The sequence below is a fragment of the Zingiber officinale genome, chromosome 4B (assembly GCF_018446385.1).
Source record: "Zingiber officinale cultivar Zhangliang chromosome 4B, Zo_v1.1, whole genome shotgun sequence".
Classification (NCBI taxonomy): domain Eukaryota; kingdom Viridiplantae; phylum Streptophyta; class Magnoliopsida; order Zingiberales; family Zingiberaceae; genus Zingiber; species Zingiber officinale.
Window position 1 is genome coordinate 101638614 of NC_055993.1, and position 21011 is coordinate 101659624.

Consider the following 21011-nt stretch of genomic DNA (forward strand, 5'->3'; position numbering starts at 1 on the left):
GATATATCACAAATGGGATTGGAATTTCAGACAGAAGAAGATGTATATCAATTTTATTGGGCATATGCTAAAAATGTTGGATTTGGTGTAAGGACAAATTTGACATTTTTAGAATAAATTATTTTCAGTAAATTGTTAAATTTATGTAATTTTATTTAGTTAATGATTTATTATAAATTTAAAAGTGTGATAGAATTGTTATATAGTACTAACTTTGTAATATATTTAGGATATCTATAGTCGTAAACTTCTTACGAAGATTTATGCTCCGTTGTATCAAAAAATTTTAAATATCATTTCTTTTCAAAATTCACTATCAATTTATATTTTTTACTTATCTTTATTTATAATTTCATTTATTATATATAATATTATTTAATATTTTAATTTAATATTTATAATTATATTAGTATTTTAAATTTTATATATTTATTTATGTAAAAACAATAATTCGATAAAAAAAAAAATATTTATCACCTACTAAAAAGGAGATACAAGGTTAATGCTTTGTTTACTTGGGATGAAAGAAATAAATTATGGAAATATTTCCATCATGAAAAATTTTCTTTTGTTTACTTTTTTTAAAAAAATGATGGATTATATTCCTTTCTCTTATTTACTTCGAAAAATTGAAAAAATTATTTCCCTCCATCTTGCTTACTTAATGGACAGACAAATTTATAAATCCATCGATGAATAATTTTTTCATCATTTTGCTTCCACCCAAATCGGGCGGAAAACAATTCTCTCCCTTAACGTGCACAACTATAACACGATCAATTGCCTAGCACGACATTCTCTTCCTACCGGTGGCCCGACGATCGAGAGTTTATTTGCCATGCATGTTCCACCGCTTGTCTTCTCCTCCACCTCCCTCCCATCTCTCTGCTTGTCGTGCCTCTCTGTTTCTCGTGCAACAAGAGCAACAACTTTAGCATCCTCTCGTGCTGTAGTCTTTGTCTCATCTTCAGATCCTTTAGGCTCAGCACCTCCCTTGCCTTGCCATCGGAGGCGACATCTAATGGGGAACCAGCCAGCTCACTTGCGTCAGTGTGGGATGCAGGTTCTAGTGTCTTTTTTCTCTTCCTATACTTAATCCAACACACATTTCAAAGATGGAAAACCTAAATGTCCTACGATTTGGGCAACAAGAGAGCGGGTAGCTCTCACCTTTGGCTCATTATGGTCAACAGCTTGAAAAAAAAAGCAGCGAGATATGTTGTTGTTGTTGGAAATCTTAGAGGAGATGAAAGGAGTGATGGTTTATTGTTGTTGGCTGAGAGAACATGACAAACCAACGAGCTGTGGAAACATTGAAAGAAGAGGAAGGAGAACCTTTCTCCTTTTCGCCAATGGCCTCGGCGAGCTTCGACGAGATCCAATGACTATCCTGGCTAGCTCCGACGGCTGCTGTGCATGGCTGGCAAAGACAACAAAAACAACAAGCGACGACTGAAAATTATTGTTGCTGCTGTGAGGAGAGGAAAAACAAACTTACTACTCTTGATGCCTGATATTAGTGAATCGTTGTTGGATTTCTGGAGACCCGACGCCCCATGGATGCTTCTCGCTCCTCCTTTTCCTTAGCCCACCTCGTCGGGTACATCTTCACTGCCTTCGTGTGATCATAGCCGCTCGCCACATCTCGGAGCCTACCACTGAATCTCTAATCCCGAGTCCAAGCATTCGCGATCGTCAACACCGAGATCATCAGCTCAGCTTAACAATCGCACCGCCAACGAGCGGTAGAAATATCATCCGGTAAATCAAACAGAAGATGTGCAAGGATTTTTTTAAGGAGCGATGCTTTGGCCCTGCGATTCTCTTTATTTTTTTTCTTCTTTCGCTTCTTTCCCTTCTTTCTATGGAGAGTTTTTATTCTTTTCTCTCCCCCTTGTATTTGTAGGAATTATATATTAATTGCACAAAACAATTAAATACTTACAGTGATCTCTCGCAGATCTACAATTGGCAACGACAAGACTTGCTGTGGGAAGAACGATCACAAAATCGAAAAGCTCTCCGCAGTTCCACGAATCAAATCCCACCACCTCGGATGTTCTCCCAATCCTCTCTATTCTCAGCACACTTTGTTGTGTTTTCTCATTCCATGAATAAGCCTTTGACGCACCTTATAAAGGAAAATAACCCAGGGGTATAATGGACAATTTGCCCCTAAGAAATGGGCAATGTGGATTTCCCCCACGTTCCCATTTCCTACATATCCTACTCGTCCAAGGTAAGTCAGTAAGATTAGTTAGTCACAAAGACTAAATAAGTCACATATATTATTTGAGAGTTTAGTCACAAAGACCATATTAGAACATCTAATCCATATTTAGAGAAAATGGTTTTATGCGACAACAAGCACATTGAGCAATAGTTGTTAAGAAGATTGTTACACCTTACATAGCCGGTCTCTGAGCGATCAATGCTAACAAAGTTGTTACACTTTACTTAGCCGCTCTTCCAAATAAATTAGAGACACACTCTTCATGGCACATAGCCTCTCTCTCCTAGTGGCACATAGCCTTTATCCAGGATTCATTCAATCTCCCAGTGACACACAACTATTATCTTGGAGATATCTATGTCTTGCTATTTATCTAGATTAAATAATCTTCATTTACATCAATATGAACATCTTTAATCCCTTATAATGACTATTATGTCAAGAGCATGTTTCATATTCAAATATTCACTATTATTTCCATACATAACAGAAATGAGTCAACAAGTGAATAACATCAAAAGATGTAAATATATTCAATCTTCTTTTTTAGCTAGAATCTATTCATTTCAATTAGTTGCTTCCTAGTTATGCTTCATAGACCGAATCATCCATAGAGCCGTCAATTTGGGTTAGGCCCGTCGGGTTGGTCCGCCCCGCCAAATAATTTAAGTGGGTTGGGTTGAAAATTTATCAACCCATCATCTGGCGGGCCTAAATGGGTCAGCCCGCGCGGGTCGCGGGTCAAGGCGGGCCAACCCGTGGCGGGCTTGGGTTGGCCCGCGGGCTGGATAAAAAAAAAGCAAGTAATATTTAAAAATTAAAGCTAGATATCCAACGGTTGAGATTTCAACCATCACTGTAGCTACAGTGAACTGTGAACATAAAGCTAAAGACCTAAAATCCTAAACCCTATTTCTCACCGCCGACACCACTTTGAGATCGATTCGAGCCTTCGACTGTTAGACCGAATCGCCGCCGCCTACCTCCACAGCTCTATCGCCGCCGCCTACCTCCACAGCTCCACTGTCGTCTCACGTCTGTCGTCGACTCGCCGCCTACCTCCACAGCTCCACCTCCACAGCTCCACTGTCGTCTCACGTCTGTCGCCGGCTCGCCGCCTACCTCCACAGCTCCACTTGCAAAGTCGCAGCTGCAGGCGCACACGCTGCAACCTGCAAGCACCTGCAAGCACCTGCCGTCGAATCGCCACCTACCTCGTGCTGGCACAGTCGCACGCATCACTCATCAGCGCCCGCCTCCCAGCGCCTCCCCGTGGGCCGTGTCTGTGGTCCGTGCCTCCGTGGAGTAGAACGAGTGACATTCCGCCTCGTGCGCGTCTGCATCAACATCTCCCCGTAGCCGCGTGAGAGTGCAGAGAGCAGAGTGCTTAAAGAAGGCAGTCCGATTTCAAATTTTCAATAGGCGATAAGCTTGAATCCAAGTTCCGACTCTCCAAGCTCTTATTTGAGACTTTGAGGTAAGATTTTTAGCTTCCTTTCCTAATTTCTTTCTATTTTCCAGTAATCTGCAGTCCCTATTCTAGTATTCTCTAATGTTTTAGCATTTGTTAATTGTTAAGAACAATTTGTTCTTCTGCAATAGCAATACTAGTTCTCTCTTTTGATACGCAACATATCTAGTGTGTTGATAACATTTCTTTTGTTCTGCTGTTCTACATTTGTTGATTGTTTTAACATTATCTAGTGTGTTGATAACATTTCTTTTGTTCTGCTGTTCTGCATTTGTTGATTGTTTTAACATTTCTTTTGATTGATTTGTTCTGTAGACTGTAGTCCAGAGGGCTAACACAAAAATGAATTTATGCTATTATGCTATTAACATTTAGAGTTTTGTTTGATTGGTTTTATTAGAAACTAAATTTATTTATTGTATTTCAGATTGATTTTGTAATGGACTCTACTTCTCAAAAGCAAACTGTTATTTTAGATGATGAATTGGAAAGTGCTAAGCATGACAAGGGGTCAATTAAAAGGTCCAAAGAAACTTCTGATATTTGGGTGTATTTTAAGAAAATCAAAGGGGTTGATAGTATAGATAAAGCTGAATGTATTGGATGTAAAAAACAGTACAAGTGTGGGGGTAAACAATATGGAACTTCTACGTTGTGGCGTCATCTTAAAATTTGTGACAAATTAAAGTTTAATGATGTAGGACAAATGATTCTTGATCAAGATGGGAAGATGAGATCTAAGAAAATAAATCAAAAGCTTTCACGTGAGTTACTGGCTTGTGCAATCATCAGACATGATTTACCATTTTCATTTGTTGAGTATGATGGTATTAGAACTTGGATGAAGTATATAAATCCTGATGTTGCTTGCATTTCTAGAAATACTCTTGTTTCTGATATTAACCGAATCTATTTGAAGGAGAAAGAAAAACTCAAGTATGTTTTGACTACTATTCAGAATAGAGTTTGTTTAACTTCAGATTTGTGGACAGCGTGCACTAGTGAGGGTTATATTTGTTTGACTGCCCATTTTGTTGATAATGACTGGAAATTGAATAGTAAAATACTTAGTTTTTCTCATATGCCCCCTCCACACTCAGGAGTTGAATTAGCTGCAAAATTGTTTGAATATTTGAAGGAATGGGGAATTGAGAAAAAGGTTTTCTCTTTGACATTGGATAATGCATCTAGTAACGATAACATGCAAGTTCATTTGAAAGAGCAACTCTCTTTGCATGATAGTTTATTATGTGACGGTGAATTTTTTCATGTTCGTTGTTCTGCTCATATATTGAATCTCATTGTCCAAGAAGGTTTGAAAGTGGCTACTGTGGCTTTGAATAAAATTAGAGAGTCGGTCAAGTATGTTAAAGGTTCAGAGACTAGGATGAAGAAATTTGGAGAGTGTGTACAAGCAGTTGGTAACATTGATACTAGTATTGGCTTGCGATTGGATGTGTCTACTCGTTGGAACTCAACATATTTAATGCTGGATAGTGCCATCAAATATAAAAAAGCTTTTGCTTCTCTTCAATTCAATGACAAGAATTATAAATATTGTCCTTCAAGTGAAGAGTGGAAAAGAGGAGAGAAAATATGTGAGTTCCTTGAGCCATTTTATGACACTACTAATTTAATCTCTGGTTCTTCTTATCCTACATCAAATTTATTTTTTATGCAAGTCTGGAAAATTGAAGTTTTGTTAAAGGAAAACTTATCGAATGAAGATGAGGTGATAAGTTGTATGTGTAAAAAAATGATGGAGAAGTTTGACAAGTATTGGACTCAATATAGCATGGTGCTTGCATTTGGAGCTATTCTTGACCCACGAATAAAGTTTTCGATGTTAGAGTTTTTTTATTCAAAGGTTGAAAGTGATGCTCTTAAATGCCAAAAGAAGATGGATCTTGTGAAGACAAAATTGTATAAGCTTTTTGACCAGTATTCTAATACGAACAATACAAGTTCTTCACAACCACAATCTTCTACCACACATACACTTTCACAAAGTGTAGGAGGAGTTAAGGGAAAGAACAAAAGAATCTTTGATGTAAGTACTCTAATATTTTTTTCCTTGTATTCTCTGATTGATTTATAATTTTTTTTCACTACTATTTCAATTAATGCAGGAAATGATGGCATATGAGAGCCAAACAATTACAAGTGCTGGAAAATCTCAATTGGATCTCTATTTAGAGGAGCCAAAACTTGAATTTGCTTATTATCAAGATTTGGATATTTTGGAGCATTGGAAGAATCAAAAGCATCGATATCCAACACTTGCACTAATGGCATGTGATGTTTTAGCTATTCCTATAACTACTGTTGCATCTGAATCAGCTTTTTCCATTGGTGCTCGTGTACTTACCAAGTATAGAAGTTGCACCCTTCATGAAAAAGTACAAGCTCTTATTTGCACTCGCAATTGGTTACATGGTTATGCTATTGGTAATTTTATTTATTTTAGTTATGTTTTTAACTTAGTTGATATTACTATTTTATTATTATTTTATTTTTTAATTATCTTCATCCTTGTATATTTTATGTGCAGATAAAGATAATGAAGATAATGCAAGTATCAAAACAACATTCTCTAAGCAAGAATCAAATACTCTAGAAGAGGATATCAATGAAGAGAAAAGAGATGAAGGAGGATCAGAAGAAATTGATGTGGATGATGTTATTGATAGAATTTAAAAAATATTGTGTTAGAGTCATTGAATTTTTCGTTTCAGTTTTATTTTATGTTTTGGCAGTATTGTGGACTTGCTGATTGCTGTGGTTTGTGGACCTGCGGACTGTGAGTGTGACTGTGGTGTAGTAGTGCTTACAATTACTTGCTGAGTTGTTGTAAATGTAATGCTGTTATATTTTGGCAGTATGTTGACTTGCTGATTGCTGTGGACTGTGGACCTGCGGAGTGCGGACTGTGGCTTTGGTGGAGTAGTGTTTATTTGTTGAGTTGCTAAAAATGTAATGCTATTATGTTTTGGCAGTATTGTTGACTAATGACTTGCTGATGGCTGTGGATTGTGGTTGTGGACCTACGGACTGTGGTTGTGGTGTACTGGTGTAGTAGTGCTTACTTGTTGTAAATGTAATGTTGTTGTGTAATCTCTTTAAGTGGTATCTCTTAGTTAGTTAATTATTTTATGGTGTAGATTTGCAATTTTGTAAGTTGTAGACCATAGTTGGAAATTAGAATCCGGATTCTGGAATTCTGGTCTTTTGGATTGAAATTTGAAGTCTGCATTAGAATTTAGAATTTGTAGTCTACACTATGGAATATGAAAATATAAAATAAGTAACCGCTGCAGTTTTGTATTTTAGTATGAAGGATTTGGATTTTGGAGTCTTCGAATAGTTAATGCAGTTTTGCAATGAAGTAAACAGCGCTGGATGAGAATAATTATCACTTATCAGTGATGATTTTTCATATTGATTAGTTTATTTTTTTTATTTTTTTTTATTTTTTACAGGCCCGCGGGTTGGCCCGCTTAACCCGCAGCCCGCCTTGAATTGGGTTGGGTTGAAGATTTTGCAGTCCGCCGGGATGGTGGGTCGGCCCGCCCCGCCCCGCCAAATGTTGGGTTTTTGGTGGGTTGGCCCGCCCCGCTACGGGTTGGCCCGTTTGACGGCTCTAATCATCCATAGCCATAGAATACACGATAAAGTAGCAGACACTAATTAAAATTTTAAGTAAACAGCTAAATAGTCACAAGGGTAAAAACTGAGATTAACTTATAATCTCAAAGGTCTCACATAGTAGAGAAATATGGATCCATTCTCCTACTACCTTTATTGTCACAATAGTACATGTGGTATGAATCACATGCTACGATGTTATTCTCTTTACTAAAAAGCACGCATATTTTTCTTAATATTTAACATCGTACATATTTTGATCTAGACATACCTAATGTCTAATCTTGAATTCAACATATAAATTCCAATCTAGACTTCAACAAGTTCAACAAATGGTGGGTGCATTTACTTCGATCATTATTAACACATAAATGATCTCAACTTGACACAATTATCAAGGCAACCTTAACTTATGGTTTGTCTCTTTTCACAGCTATGTAAGATGTCCCATAAGTAAAGGTCTTACCTCTATTTATACTCAATAAACAGAGATGATTGTCCATGTGAGTGGACCAATCTCAACCTGTCACATGCTTACCGAGATCTTATATGAATGTAATAAAAATAACATATACACTGAATAAATTATGACAAATCACACAATCAAATCATAAAGTTTGATTGTTATTTCAATATTGTTACATTCTACGAAGTCCTAAAGACTTTACATGTTCTTTAAATGACTCTCTAGTTATTGACTTAGTAAAAAGATCTGTAAGTATAACACGTGTAAGAACATACTCAAGAATTACTTTTCTTTTAGCCACAATATCCCTCACAAAATTATATTTAATTTCTATATGCTTACCTTTGCTGTGATATTTGGGATCCTTGAAAAAAGTTATTGCAGCTTGACTGTCACAATAGACAGTTACTAGACTCCGACTGTCCTCAATAATTTTCAAATGCTTCATGAACCTTTTTAACCAGACTGCTTCTTGTACATCCGCTAAACATGCCACATATTCAGCTTCCATTGTTGACAAAGCTACACAAGCTTGTTTCTTGCTGTTCCTTGAGATGACGTTAATGTTGGATTGAGACCGCGCTTGAGGGGGGGGGGGGGGTGAATAGCGCTCGTGGCTTTCACGCGTTTCATATTCGTAAATTGATGAGAAAAGAAGCGGAATAATTAAAAGACACAACAGAACACCAAGAGTTACTTGGTTCGGAGCGTTGAGCGACTCCTACTCCAAGGCCCGTGATCGTTGATCGCTTTCGGTGGGCAACAACTATAATATTGCAAAATTCAGTACAAGTATGAAATGGATACAACAAAAATTTAAAGCAATACCGACAACTAAATTACAGAAATCGGAGTGCCGGGTTGTCGGGGACTTGTCGTAGCTTGGCCGGAACCTTTCGTTAGCAGCACACAGGAAAAGGAACACTTGAGCGTTGGTCTTTTGAAGTGCTGCTCGAAATCTGCTTATATAACCTGCTGAAGGTGCCTCCATGCCTGCCCGAGGCGCCTCCAACTTGCCGAGTCAGCCGCATGAATCAGAACAGAACTGGTCGCAACTTATATGCTTGAAGGCGCCTCCATCACCCTTTGAGGCGCCTCAAAGTAGTGGTCCAAGGCACCTCCAATGATCATTGAGGCACCTCTAGCTCCTCTTCACAGCCAACTCACACTCTGCACCTGAGGCACCTCCAAGCTCCATGAGGGTGCCTCGGGTACTGTTCATCCGAGGTAGGATGTGCACTTTAGTCCCTGCAAAATGTGTTAGTTCACAAAACACCCACATACCCTGCAAGACAAAGTTAACACACATATAAATCCAATAAAAAGAGTATTTGACAGTCTCTAGATTGTCCGGTTCTGACTTCGAATTTCCGACCGAAAACCCTAAGTCGAACCGACGCCTACTGTTCCCTCTTCCGGGGAACGAGTCCTCACCTATTCCACTCTGGAGATCATACCTCATGCCAGTTCGGTCCACCAGACCTACTGGACTTTCCGCCTAGGGTTACCGCCCCTAGGGTTTTTCTCCACCTAGGGTTACCTCCCCCTAGGACCTAAGGTTACCCCCCCTTAGGATTTCTCCTCCTTCTAGGGTTACCACCCCCTAGAACCTAAGGTTACTGTCCCTTAGGGTTTTCCACCACTTAGGGTTACCACCTCCTAGGACCTAAGGTTATTGTCCCTTAGGATTTTTCACCTGCTTAACAACAGTTAGGACTTTCCTACAAACTCATTCAAGCACATTAGATAACAATTAAACTTAACTTTGAATCCCTTTTGCCATTATCAAAACTAAGGTTCGATCGTCTGATGCTTCCCGCACCAACAATCTCCCCCTTTTTTTATTATGGCAACTTAAATTCAAAGTTAAGTAGAAAAATATAATAAAAAATGTTACTAGCATAAGTAAAAGTTTAACACAAGCATAAATATGATAAGCACAAATAAAGCTCCCCCTTAATAGAATCTTACAAGAACTCCCCTTAATAAAGGCTCCCCTTAAATTTTTTTAAAAATTTTCAAACTTTCAAACTTTCTTTGAATTTCTTTATACGCTCTCCCTTTGTCATACATCAAAATAACTAAGGGAGAAAAAGAATTTCTTTGAATTTCTTTAGTTTAAGAAACCTAAATTCTTCAGAAATAATTTCATCTTATTTTTCAAAAATAGAGCGTCAAATAAATACTTAGCTTTTAAAGAGGGAATGAAAAAATTGAAGAAATATAAAAGCTTTTAAATGGAGGATTAAACACACTTTGGAAAACACTTAATTTTCTTGTAAAACTTTTAGCTAAGTGTAGTTTTTGACTTTGAAAAGTAACTTAGCTAATTTTTGAGAAGCTTTTAAACACCAAAAAAAACTTAGTCAAATTTGGAAAGAAGCTTTAGGAAGTAATACTTAGATAATTTTGAAAAATGGTTAACTTGAAAAAGCTTGTAACATTTTAACCAAGGTCATTTTTACTCTAGAAAGATATTCCTAAAGTCCAAGCATGAGTAACTGAAATTCCTTGGCCACATGTCTAACCATTAGTTACTAGTTGATTACCTAGAGGGCAACAACTTTCACTTGGCTAGTCAAGTTAAGTTAGTGATCTAGTTATATTTGACTAAGTCTGGATAACTTAACTTGATTACTATTATTTTGGTATTTATTGTTTAGACTTACTGCGATGCACAGAAATAAGCATTCTGAAGTCTAGACTGTACCCTATGCATCTCACTCCATTCTAAGTATTTCAAACACAAACAAGTTATGTCTAGTGTGCTTGTGAGATGCTTTGGTTGAAATCTAGGGGAACATGATTTCTAGGGTTAGTGCCTAGGCTAAGTCCAAATTTTGAAAATATAAGAAATTGGGATTTTGAAAATATCATTTTTCCTAGAATTTTGAAACCAATTTGAAAAAGTAAGTTGATAAATATAGTAAACAGAAAATAAGTTCTATTCTACTAAGCACATTCCTATTTGCTTTCTAAGTGTACTGAACTCAAGTTCAGGTAAGGACTTTATGAATATGTCAGTCATGTTTGATTTGGACTCAACATAGTTAAGTACAATATCACCTTTAGCTACGTGATCCCTTACAAAATGGTGTTTTACTTCTATATGTTTAGTCCTTGAGTGATGAATTGAGTTCTTAGTTAGATTAATTGAACTTATATTATCAATTGAAATTTTTATTTTCTGATATTCTAGTTGATAATCTTTAAGTGTATGCATCATCCATAACAATTGAGATGCACATTCTCCTAGGGCTATGTATTCTGCCTCAGTGGTAGATAAAATAACACAGTGTTGCTTTCGGCTTGACTAACTTACTAGGCATTGACCTAGAAATTGGTAGCTGTAACTTGTGCTTTTTCTATCTAACTTGCACCCGGCATAGTCTGAATCAGAGTAGCCAGTTAAGTCAAGGGTGCAAGACCTAGGGTATCAGAGTCCTACATTTAAAGTTCCCTTAATATACCTAAGTATTCTTTTGACAAAGATTAAGTGAGACTCTTTTGCACAAGATTGATATCTTGCACACATACCTACCGCAAAAAGAATGTCCGATCGGCTTGCAGTTAGGTATAGTAGACTTCCTATCGCACTTCGATAGTATTTCAAGTCTACTGGTTTACTTTCTAAGTTTGAGTCAATTTTAATATTAGTGGTCATTGGTGTATTAATATTTTTAAAGTTTTCCATTCCAAATTTTCTAACTAATTCCTTAGCATATTTAGTTTGATAAATGTAAATTCCATCTTTGGTTTATTTAATTTGTAAACCTAAAAAAAAGTTAAGTTCACCTACCAGACTCATTTCAAATTCATTTTTCATTAATTTGGTAAATTCTTTTAAAAATTTGGAGTTGGTTGATCGAAAAATTATACCGTCTACGTAAATTTGGGCTATAAAAATATCTTTTTCTAAGATTTTTACAAAGAGGGTTGGATCTATTTGACCTTGGTTGAACCCTTTTGATATTAGATAATTGGACAAACGTTCATACCAAGCCATAAGAGCTTGTTTTAGTCCATATAGGGCCTTTTTTAGTCTAAAGACATGATTTAGATGTTCTAAGTCCTCAAATCCTGGGGGTTGACCTACATATATCTCTTCTTTAATAAATCTGTTTAAAAATGCAGATTTTACGTCCATTTGGTATAGCTTGAATCCCTTGTGTGCTGCATAGGCCAACAACATTCTAATGGATTCAAGTCTGGCTACAGGGGCATAGGTCTCATCCTAGTCTAACCCTTCTACTTGATTGAACCCTTTAGCTACTAACCTAGCTTTGTTTCTAACTATTTCGCCTTGATCATCTAATTTGTTTCTAAAGACCCATTTAGTATCAATTACGGTCTTGTTAATGGGTTTAGGGACTAATTCCCAGATATGATTTCTTTCAAATTGGGCTAACTCTTCTTGCATTGCTAAGGTCCAATCTAGGTCTGGTAGGACTTCATCTATAGTTTTGGATTTAATTTTGGAAATGAGAGCTATTTGGGTTAGGTTCCTATAAGATGATCTAGTTCTGACTCTTAGAGTTGAATCACCCAAAATTTGGTTAGATGGGTGATCGGTGCTTGTTCTTGTTGGTCTTATATTTGGGTTAGTAATTGGTTCTTCAGATTCATTAGGTTCAGGTTGAATTTCTTCATTATCATCTGTATATCTTGAGTTAACATTTTCTATATTATTATTTTCATTTATTATATTGGGTAGTTTATTTTCTTCATCAAATATTACATTTGTTGTTTCTTCAACTTTTAGGGTATTTTTGTTATACACTCTATATGCCCTACTGGTTGTTGAATACCCTAAAAATATTCCTAGGGTTATTTTTGATGAAAATTTCTCTAAGTAGTCTCTAGTGTTTAAAATAAATACTTTTAAATAATTTAAGTTAGGAATTTTATTATAGTATATTTCATAGGGTGTTTTATTATGAAATTTGTTAATTAAAATCCTATTTTGTATATAACAGGTTGTATTAATTGCTTCAACCCAGAATTGATTAAATAATTTATATTCGTTTAACATGGTTCTAGCGGCTTCTTGTAGGGTTATGTTTTTACGTTCTACTAGACCATTTTGTTGGGGGTGTCCTAGGGCAAGAATATTCATATTTATACCCATTAATTTCATAAAATTCAATAAAATTATGATTTTCAAATTCTCCCCCATGGTAACTTCTAATTCTTTTTATCTGAGATGCTTTTTCATTTTATATTAATTTACAAAAAACTTTAAACATTTCAAGAGTTTCATCTTTGGGTTTTATAAATTTTACCCAAGTAAATCTTGAGTAGTCATCGATTATTACTAAGCAATATTGGTTTTTGCTTAGTGACTTGGCTCTATGTGAATCAAGCAAGTCTAGGCGAAGAAGCTCAAGTATTGAAATTGTTCTGTTTAGGTTGGTTAACTTATGATTTGACTTAACTTGTTTGCCTTGTTGACAAGCATCACAAAATGAATTTTCTATAAATTTTAATTTGGGCAGACCTCTAACTAGACCATTTTGACTCATTTTTGAAATGAGTCTTGTATGAGTGTGACTTAGTCTCCTGTGCTACAACTCAGTTTCCTCTTGTTGTGTTAATAAACACTCTAGTGAGGAGGTTGGTAGGTCTATAGTATAAATATTCTTTTTTCGAATACCCTTAAGTGTAATTTCAGGATTATTAATATTCTTAATTATACATTCAGTTTTTGAAAATGTGACTAAATATCCTGAGTCACATAACTGGCTAATACCAAGTAAATTGAAATTGAATTGTTCAACTAATAATACTTTTCGAATGTAAAAATCAGAATTTAATTGGATATTACCTATTCCGATTACTTTAAGGGTTCCGTCGTTGCCGAACGCGACATACCCTAGGTTCTTGAGTTTCAACTTCGTGAATTTTAGTCTGTCTCTAGTCATGTGTCTAAAGCATCCACTATCTAGCATCCATTGATCCAAATCTTTATGTTCCTACATAAAGTATTTGATTTGGGTCAATTTACTAGATTTAGAAGATAGTTTGACAGAAATTATCTTAATGTTCCATCTCACCCAGTCTAAATGATCAACCATGGTATTCCTATGGGTGTTTGTGAGATGGTTTATTAAGTTAATTGAGTAAATTAGGTTAAGTCAATTAAATTGAATTGGATTTTAGTTAATTATTAAATCGATTAATTAAGTTAATTGATTAATTAAGTTAAATTATAAAATTAATTAATTAAGTTAATTGATTAATTAATTTAAATTATTAAATTAAGTTGAATTTATTAAGTTAATTGATTAAGTAAGTTAATTGATTAATTTGATTGATTAAGTTAATTGATTAATTTAAACTAAGTTAATTGATTAATTTGATTGATTAAGTTAATTGATTAATTTAAACTAAATTCAACCTAAATCTATCTCACCTGATTCTAAGTTATCAATCAGGGAACCTTAAGTAGTTTTGTGAGATGGTTATCTTTGATTTAGATTATTTCTAAGGATTAATTTATATTTGAGTTAAACTTAGGTTTTTCAATTAGTCAATTAAATATGTATTTCAAGGATTGATTCCTAGGTTGTGGCAAGGCACTAGGCCTTCTTGGGTATGTGATCATCCACCACTTCTTAGACAGAACCGCTCAAAGAAATGTCATATTTAATTTTCTTTTTGAAATCCCTAAGTTTAACTGAACAAGTGTAAATTATGCCTAGGTCTAGGCCTGTTCAACCGGTTGATTAACCGGTTTACCGGTTTATCAATTCCGGTTAATCGCATTTTATTGACAACCGGTTAATCGACCGGTATTATTACCAGTTCTACCGGTTCCGGTTGAACCGGTTCCGGTTAGTTAACCGGTTCCAACCAAGAACCGGTAAGCCTAGTAACTATTAGTAATTGGATTAAAGCCCAACCCAAATAAGTAAATTAAAGCCCAGTTGCAAGCTTAAGTTGCACGTGTTTCAATTCTCCGTGTATAGACCCAAGTCCAACTGGAAGCTGGAAGAGGGAGGGAGGAAGAGCTGAGGGCAGTCATCTGTGAGAGAGAACGGAGTGTCGAAGGAAAACCTTCGCCGGCTGACGTGATCGGAGTGCGAGGGAGGGAGGGACGGAGGGAGGGAGAGGAGAGAATTGGGAGAAGTGGCGTCTATTGATGGAATCGACAAGTAGTTCCCTTGCTAGTGTAGGAGGCGGCGGCGACGGCGGCGGCGGCGGCGGCGGCGGTGACAGCTGGCAGTCGAAGGGGCGGATATGGGAGTTCCAGCGGGACATGATCGCCGGGGCGGTGATGGGAGGCGCAGTTCACACCGTGGTGGCGCCGATCGAGCGTGGCAAGCTGCTGCTCCAGATGTAGGAGAGGAACGCTACGCTCCTTGGCTGTGGCCGCCGCCTCCAGGGTATGATTGATTGCATTACCCGCACCGTTCGCGAGGAGGGAATGCTCTCTCTGTGGCGTGGAAATGGCACCGGCGTCATCCGATACTACCCCTCTGTCGCTCTCAACTTCTCCCTCAAAGGTATTCTCATCGAAACCTTGCGTCCTTCTTCGAATCGTTAACTTTTTCTTCCGAGATTGGAATATTTCTTTGTTCTCCGTTGTTATTTTTTTTGTTCGACACGTGATTGGGCGGTCGATTCCAAAGAATTGAATCGATGCTAATGGTATACTTTGATTTTGTCACTTCTAAGCGATCTCGATGAAAGGAATGAAAGAGTCTTGTTCTCTCTATCATATTCTTTTGGGGAATTGATACTGTTTTTTGGCCATCACGGATGTCAATGCATTGCTTTGGTTAATTCTATTCTTGATTCAGGATGTAAGGAATGTATGACGTTGATGCTTGATCACATAATTCTAGTGAATTGATTCCTTTAAACCACTTGCTTGAGACTGTTAGATGAGTTCTGGACTAAAGCCCAGCTGAATGAGTTTTAAATTATCAATAAGCATTATAAATTTTATTTATTTATTTATTTTTAATATATATTATAATAGCAAACTTATGTTAGGTGTTTGAGAATATCATTTGCCAACTTAGATTAACCGGTTTAAAATATACTAAATCGAAAACCGAACCGGTTAACCGGAACCGGTAAGGTACCGGTTTCGGTCCGATTTTCGGTTTGTCGATTTTTTTGCACAGCCCTACCTAGGTCCTTAATCTATCCTAATCTAAACACGCATAATTCAAGTAAATGAACAATCATCAAACAGTTTTATTTATTTATTAAGATAGTTTTTCTATTGGCTCCCCCTATATTATAGCCTCGATATGGTCTATCAAGGTAATGAACTTGATCCTTGGGGACGCAATATTGACCAAGTCCAACTTGATTGACCAAGTTGGACTTAGGTACTCATGCCTGGACTATTTTACTATTCGGTCTGTTAATAAGTGATAAATAAGACCAATATTTCTTTTTAGCTTTATATCCTAGTCCAGATCGATTGTATACGACTTTCTGTTTTCCAAGAATCAAGTCAAGATTCTTGGAACTCAGTGTAAACCGTTCCAAAATCCTTGACTTGACTTTTCAGGCTGGAATTCTCTTCCTCAAGTTTTTGGACTTGAGTTGAGGTTCCAGTCTGAACAGGGTCAGCCAAGGACTCAGTATTAGTCACTTCTTTAAGGGGTGTTACCTCCTTTAGAAGCGACTTGATCTGAACATTGGATTTTGATAACTTATGCATTAAAAAATTAATTAAATTATATAGATGATTTGTACTTACAGAGTGGTTTGGCCCTTCGGAAACGGATGCGGATCTGTGGCTTCTCTAGGACTTGGCTTCTGATTCATCCTCGCTTTCGGATTCGTTGACGTAGTCCCGGGCCGTCATCGCGAAAAAACTCGTCTGTTCGAGTTCTTCGTCATCAAACTCTTCTGAGGATGACTCATCCCAGGTTGTCTTCAGAGCTTTCTTCCTTCTTGACTTCTTTACATCTTTCTGATTTGGATAGTTCACCTTGATGTGCCCCTTCTGATTGCATCCATAGCACGTCACCTCAAACTTTACCTTTGGTTGGGCCTCCTTTGACTGAATTACCTTTTGAATATCCTTTTTGTTGAAGCCCCTCTTCTTTCTGTAGAGTTTCTTCACCATGTTGATGAGTTCTGTTGCGAGTTCATTGTCGTTGTCAGAGTCCGGTTCTTCTTCCGATTCTGGTTCGGTTTCACGCTTTGTTTTTGCTTCCCTGGTTATGCTTGTACCTGCAACCAAAGCTGTAACACCCCACCCTCCTCACTACTAGTCTGCGAGGGCGGAGCGCTACTGGACTACTAACTATACTTAACTATCCTTGTTCACATGTAAAGATCAATACATAAGCTCTCTAAACATGCAACTGATAGCAGCGGAAAACATGAATAACTTATCTCTACATCCTACTCCAACATATGAACACAACTAAAACTATACATCAATCTAATCATGCTGAAATATATGTATTAATCTAAACATGCATGCAACCATTATACAACTCAGATAATAGATCTAATGTGCATAACAATTTAAATAAAGAATTCTAAATACATGACAATCTTAATAGATTCTTATGCTAAATCCCAAGGCTTCTATAGTCCAAGCATCACACATCCATCCGCACCTCCTTGACGCCTTCCTTTGCTATAGATTTCCTTTTCCTTTATCTGTAGTAAGAGGAAATGCAAACTATAAGCAAAATTGCTTAGTAAGCGCTATCTAACTCACAAAACTCGAATATGCATGTGAATATACTGAAATCTAAAAGCTGAATGCTCAAAAGGAAAACTACTCATGCTCATCTACAAGCAAAAGAAACATACTGAAATGCTAAACATCTAAAACAAATCTATACAATCATGCTAGCATAAAGAACTAAACTTGCTGAATTTTAAACACTTTCTGAATCTTATTTCACTTGTTTAAAATCTTATACTTTATACTTTTATACTTATGTGAAACTTATTTTACTTGTTCAAAAGCTTATACTTTTAATACTTCAAAATAATAATCAACTTCTCTTGGGCCCAGACGTAGTATCATCTTATGCGCGTTCCCTAATAGGTTGGGGTAGCGAGCCACCAATCCTAAAAGAGCAGACCTTGGTCTACCAGGGCCAAGACTTTGGAATTGGACACCTGGATTTGTTTAACGACAACCTTGGAAGTCGGGTACTAGCCTCTTCAAAGTAAAATATCTTATTATCTTAATTATTTCTTCTTTAAATGCCTTGACATTTTAACAAGCACCTTGTGTGTCAAAATCCCTAAAGTCTTGACTTTGGGATTTACTTAAGGCATTGGCCTTTTTCTTTCTTTTCTTTATCTTTCTTATACTTGTTAATACCTCTAATAAAAGAATGCTTCTTTAAAACTAAAATGTTTAAACAAATTCTAACTTTGAAATGTATAAACAATAATTTGCATACTATGCTAATCAAAATTTTGCATACTATACTAACAAAATTCTGCACTTGTAAGCTTAATAAAATATGCACTTGTAGGCTTAATAAAATTTGCACTTGTAAACTTAATAAAATCTGCACTTGTAAGCTTAATAAAATCTGCAAATCCAATTAAGCTACTAGAGATCTAATTGGATCTTCCAATGCTAAACCATCAAAACTGCAATGCTAAACAATTCAAAATCTATAATGCTACACATAGCTATTCCACACTAAAAATCTGTTAAAGCTTGATACCTATGTAAAGCTTATACTTTTATAGAGCAATAGAGATCTTTAAGCATGTTACAACATGATCTAAACTGGAATGCTAAGCCAAAATCACAAACTGAAAACTAAATCTGCATACTCTACTAATCAAGATTCTGCATTCTATGCTACACAATTTCTGCATACTATGCAAACATAAATTCTGCACTATAATACTTAACCAAACTGCATTATAATCTTTTTTTTTTAAAACTGCACTATAAGTTCCACCAAAAATTTGCACTACAAGTTTCACTAAAAATCTGCACTATAAATTCCACCAAAAATTTGCACTACAAGTTCCACCAAAAATCTGCACTATAAACTTAATTAAAATCTGCACTATAAGCTTCCATAAAAATCTCCACTATAAGCTTAATTAAAATCTGCACTATAGGCTTAATTAAAATTTGCACTATAAGCTTAATTAAAATCTGCACTATAAGCTTACATAAAAATCTGCACTATAAGCTTAATTAAAATCTGCACTATAGGCTTAATTAAAATCTGCACTATAAGCTTAAATAAAAATCTGCACTATAAGCTTAATTAAAATCTGCATAAAAATCTAAATTTCTAATTACAAGGGGAAAACAAATCTTGGATCTACTCTAAATTCCCAAGCAACCACAATCCTTTACAGCATATTCCGAAAACTAAAAGAAACACTAAATCAAAGCTCGAAACTACCCTTACCGCAGGTGAGTAGCACTTGCCTTGGCGTTCTTGGACTCACTACTGAAGAAGAAGGCTCCTAGGGTTTCGGCTAGCTCAAGATTTCGGCTCCTCCTCGTGCCCACGAACTCTCCTTGACGAGGATATCGTGATGGTGGAGAAAACCCTTCAGATTGGACCCTTGGCCGGCCACCGGAGACGAGCCCTAACCTTCCTTGCTCTCCGCCCGAGCACTGCCGTCGCGAGCGAGAGAAGAAGGAGAGGGGTTTTCGGTCACGGGAGGAATCAACATCAACTTATCCCTTTTATAATCTCCAATATTCTGTTAACCTCTTAAATAAATTTTGCTATTTTTTCTAAACAGAACTACCCGCTTAGGCACTTGGTCAGCCGGATTTGCTTAAGGTTCGGGTCGGTCGGAGGTCGCGGGTTCGAATCTCGACTGCATCCCTTTTTATTCCTATTTATTCTCTGTTTTCTAACCACTGCTTAAATAAATTCCATCCCTTATTTGATTAGCATCACCCGCTTGGGCACTTGGTCATCCAGATTCGCTTAAGACTTGGTTCAGGTCGGAGGTTGCGGGTTTGAATCCTCAGTCGAACCTTTTTATGCATTTATTTTCTATCTATTAACTATTACTTAAATTAATTCTGCTTCTTCTTTAATCAGCAACGCCTGCTTGGGCACTTGGCTAGCCGAGACAACTTAAGGTTTTGCTTAACCGGAGGTCTCCGGTTCAAACCTCGGCTAAATTTCTTAATTTTTTTGCAACTTGTTTCTTTTGGTAAAAATACCAAACGAACTCAAAAAATTACATAAAAATACTCTAAAAATTTCTAAAAATCTCTAGAATTTTTATAAAACATTTCTAAATATTTTTAAGTACTATTAGGACTCGAAATGAGGAAGTTTGGGTCGTTACAAAAGCAACACCTTTCTTAGCCGAACGTGAGTTTACCTGTTCATGTAATTTAAACTCTGCAAATAATTCATCTAACTTAATGGAAGAGAGATCCTTGGAAACCTTGTAAGCATCTACCATGGATGCCCACAAGGTATTCCTCGGAAAAGCGTTCAAGGCATACCTCAAGATGTCCCGGTTCTCTACTTTTTGTCTAATTGCATGTAGACCGTTGAGTAGATCCTGTATCCAGGTGTGGAGCTAGCTTCTTGTCTCTCCTTCCTGCATTTTGATATTATATAATTTATTGAAAAGTAAATCTCTCTTACTTACCTTGGTTTCTGATGTACCCTCGTGTAGTTCGATTAGCTTTTCCCATAGCTCCTTTGCACTTGAGAAGGGTCCTACTCTGTTAAGTTCCTCCTTTGTCATACCACACTGGAGTATGCAGGTTGCCTTTACGTTCGCTTCTATTTTCTTTATTAAGGATGCATCATAGTTCATGTATGATACTAATTTCCCCGTGCCGTCAAGTGGGAGTTCGAGGCCTGTCTTGGTGATCATCCAGACTTCTAACTGGGTTTACAGGTATGACTCCATTCGGCCTTTCCAGTAGCTAAAGTCTTCGTCAGAGAAGAGCGGGGGACGAACTGTGCTGTAGCCTTCTTGTTGGGCCATTTGAAAAACTTGCACACAAAAAAATAAATGAAAAGATTATTCCAGGACTTAATCCTGGATTAGCAGTGTGGTATTAAAGTAAAAATAAATTACGATCTCGACTGGTGTTGCACCAACTTCGAGACAAATCTGATTACGAAAGAAATAAGATCGAAAGACTGCAAGAATACCGATTCCGATCGACTCTGAAAAAAAATGAAATCACCACGAAAAGAATGCTTGATTGGTGGTTGCACCAAATCGAAGCTACCCCGCTC

At 36.7% G+C, this 21011-nt stretch overlaps 1 protein-coding gene across 1 annotated transcript; it reads left to right on the plus strand.

Annotated features, from left to right (window-relative positions):
- The first annotated feature begins 4143 nt into the window (after positions 1–4143).
- LOC121978465 (zinc finger BED domain-containing protein RICESLEEPER 2-like) lies at positions 4144–15157 on the plus strand. The gene is made up of 8 exons (XM_042530807.1): positions 4144–5754; positions 5834–6152; positions 6256–6383; positions 6584–6647; positions 6701–6760; positions 7184–7260; positions 14620–14677; positions 14991–15157. Exons 1-8 carry the CDS (start codon positions 4144–4146, stop codon positions 15155–15157), a joined length of 2484 nt encoding a protein of 827 aa, XP_042386741.1.
- The last annotated feature ends 5854 nt before the right edge of the window (positions 15158–21011 follow it).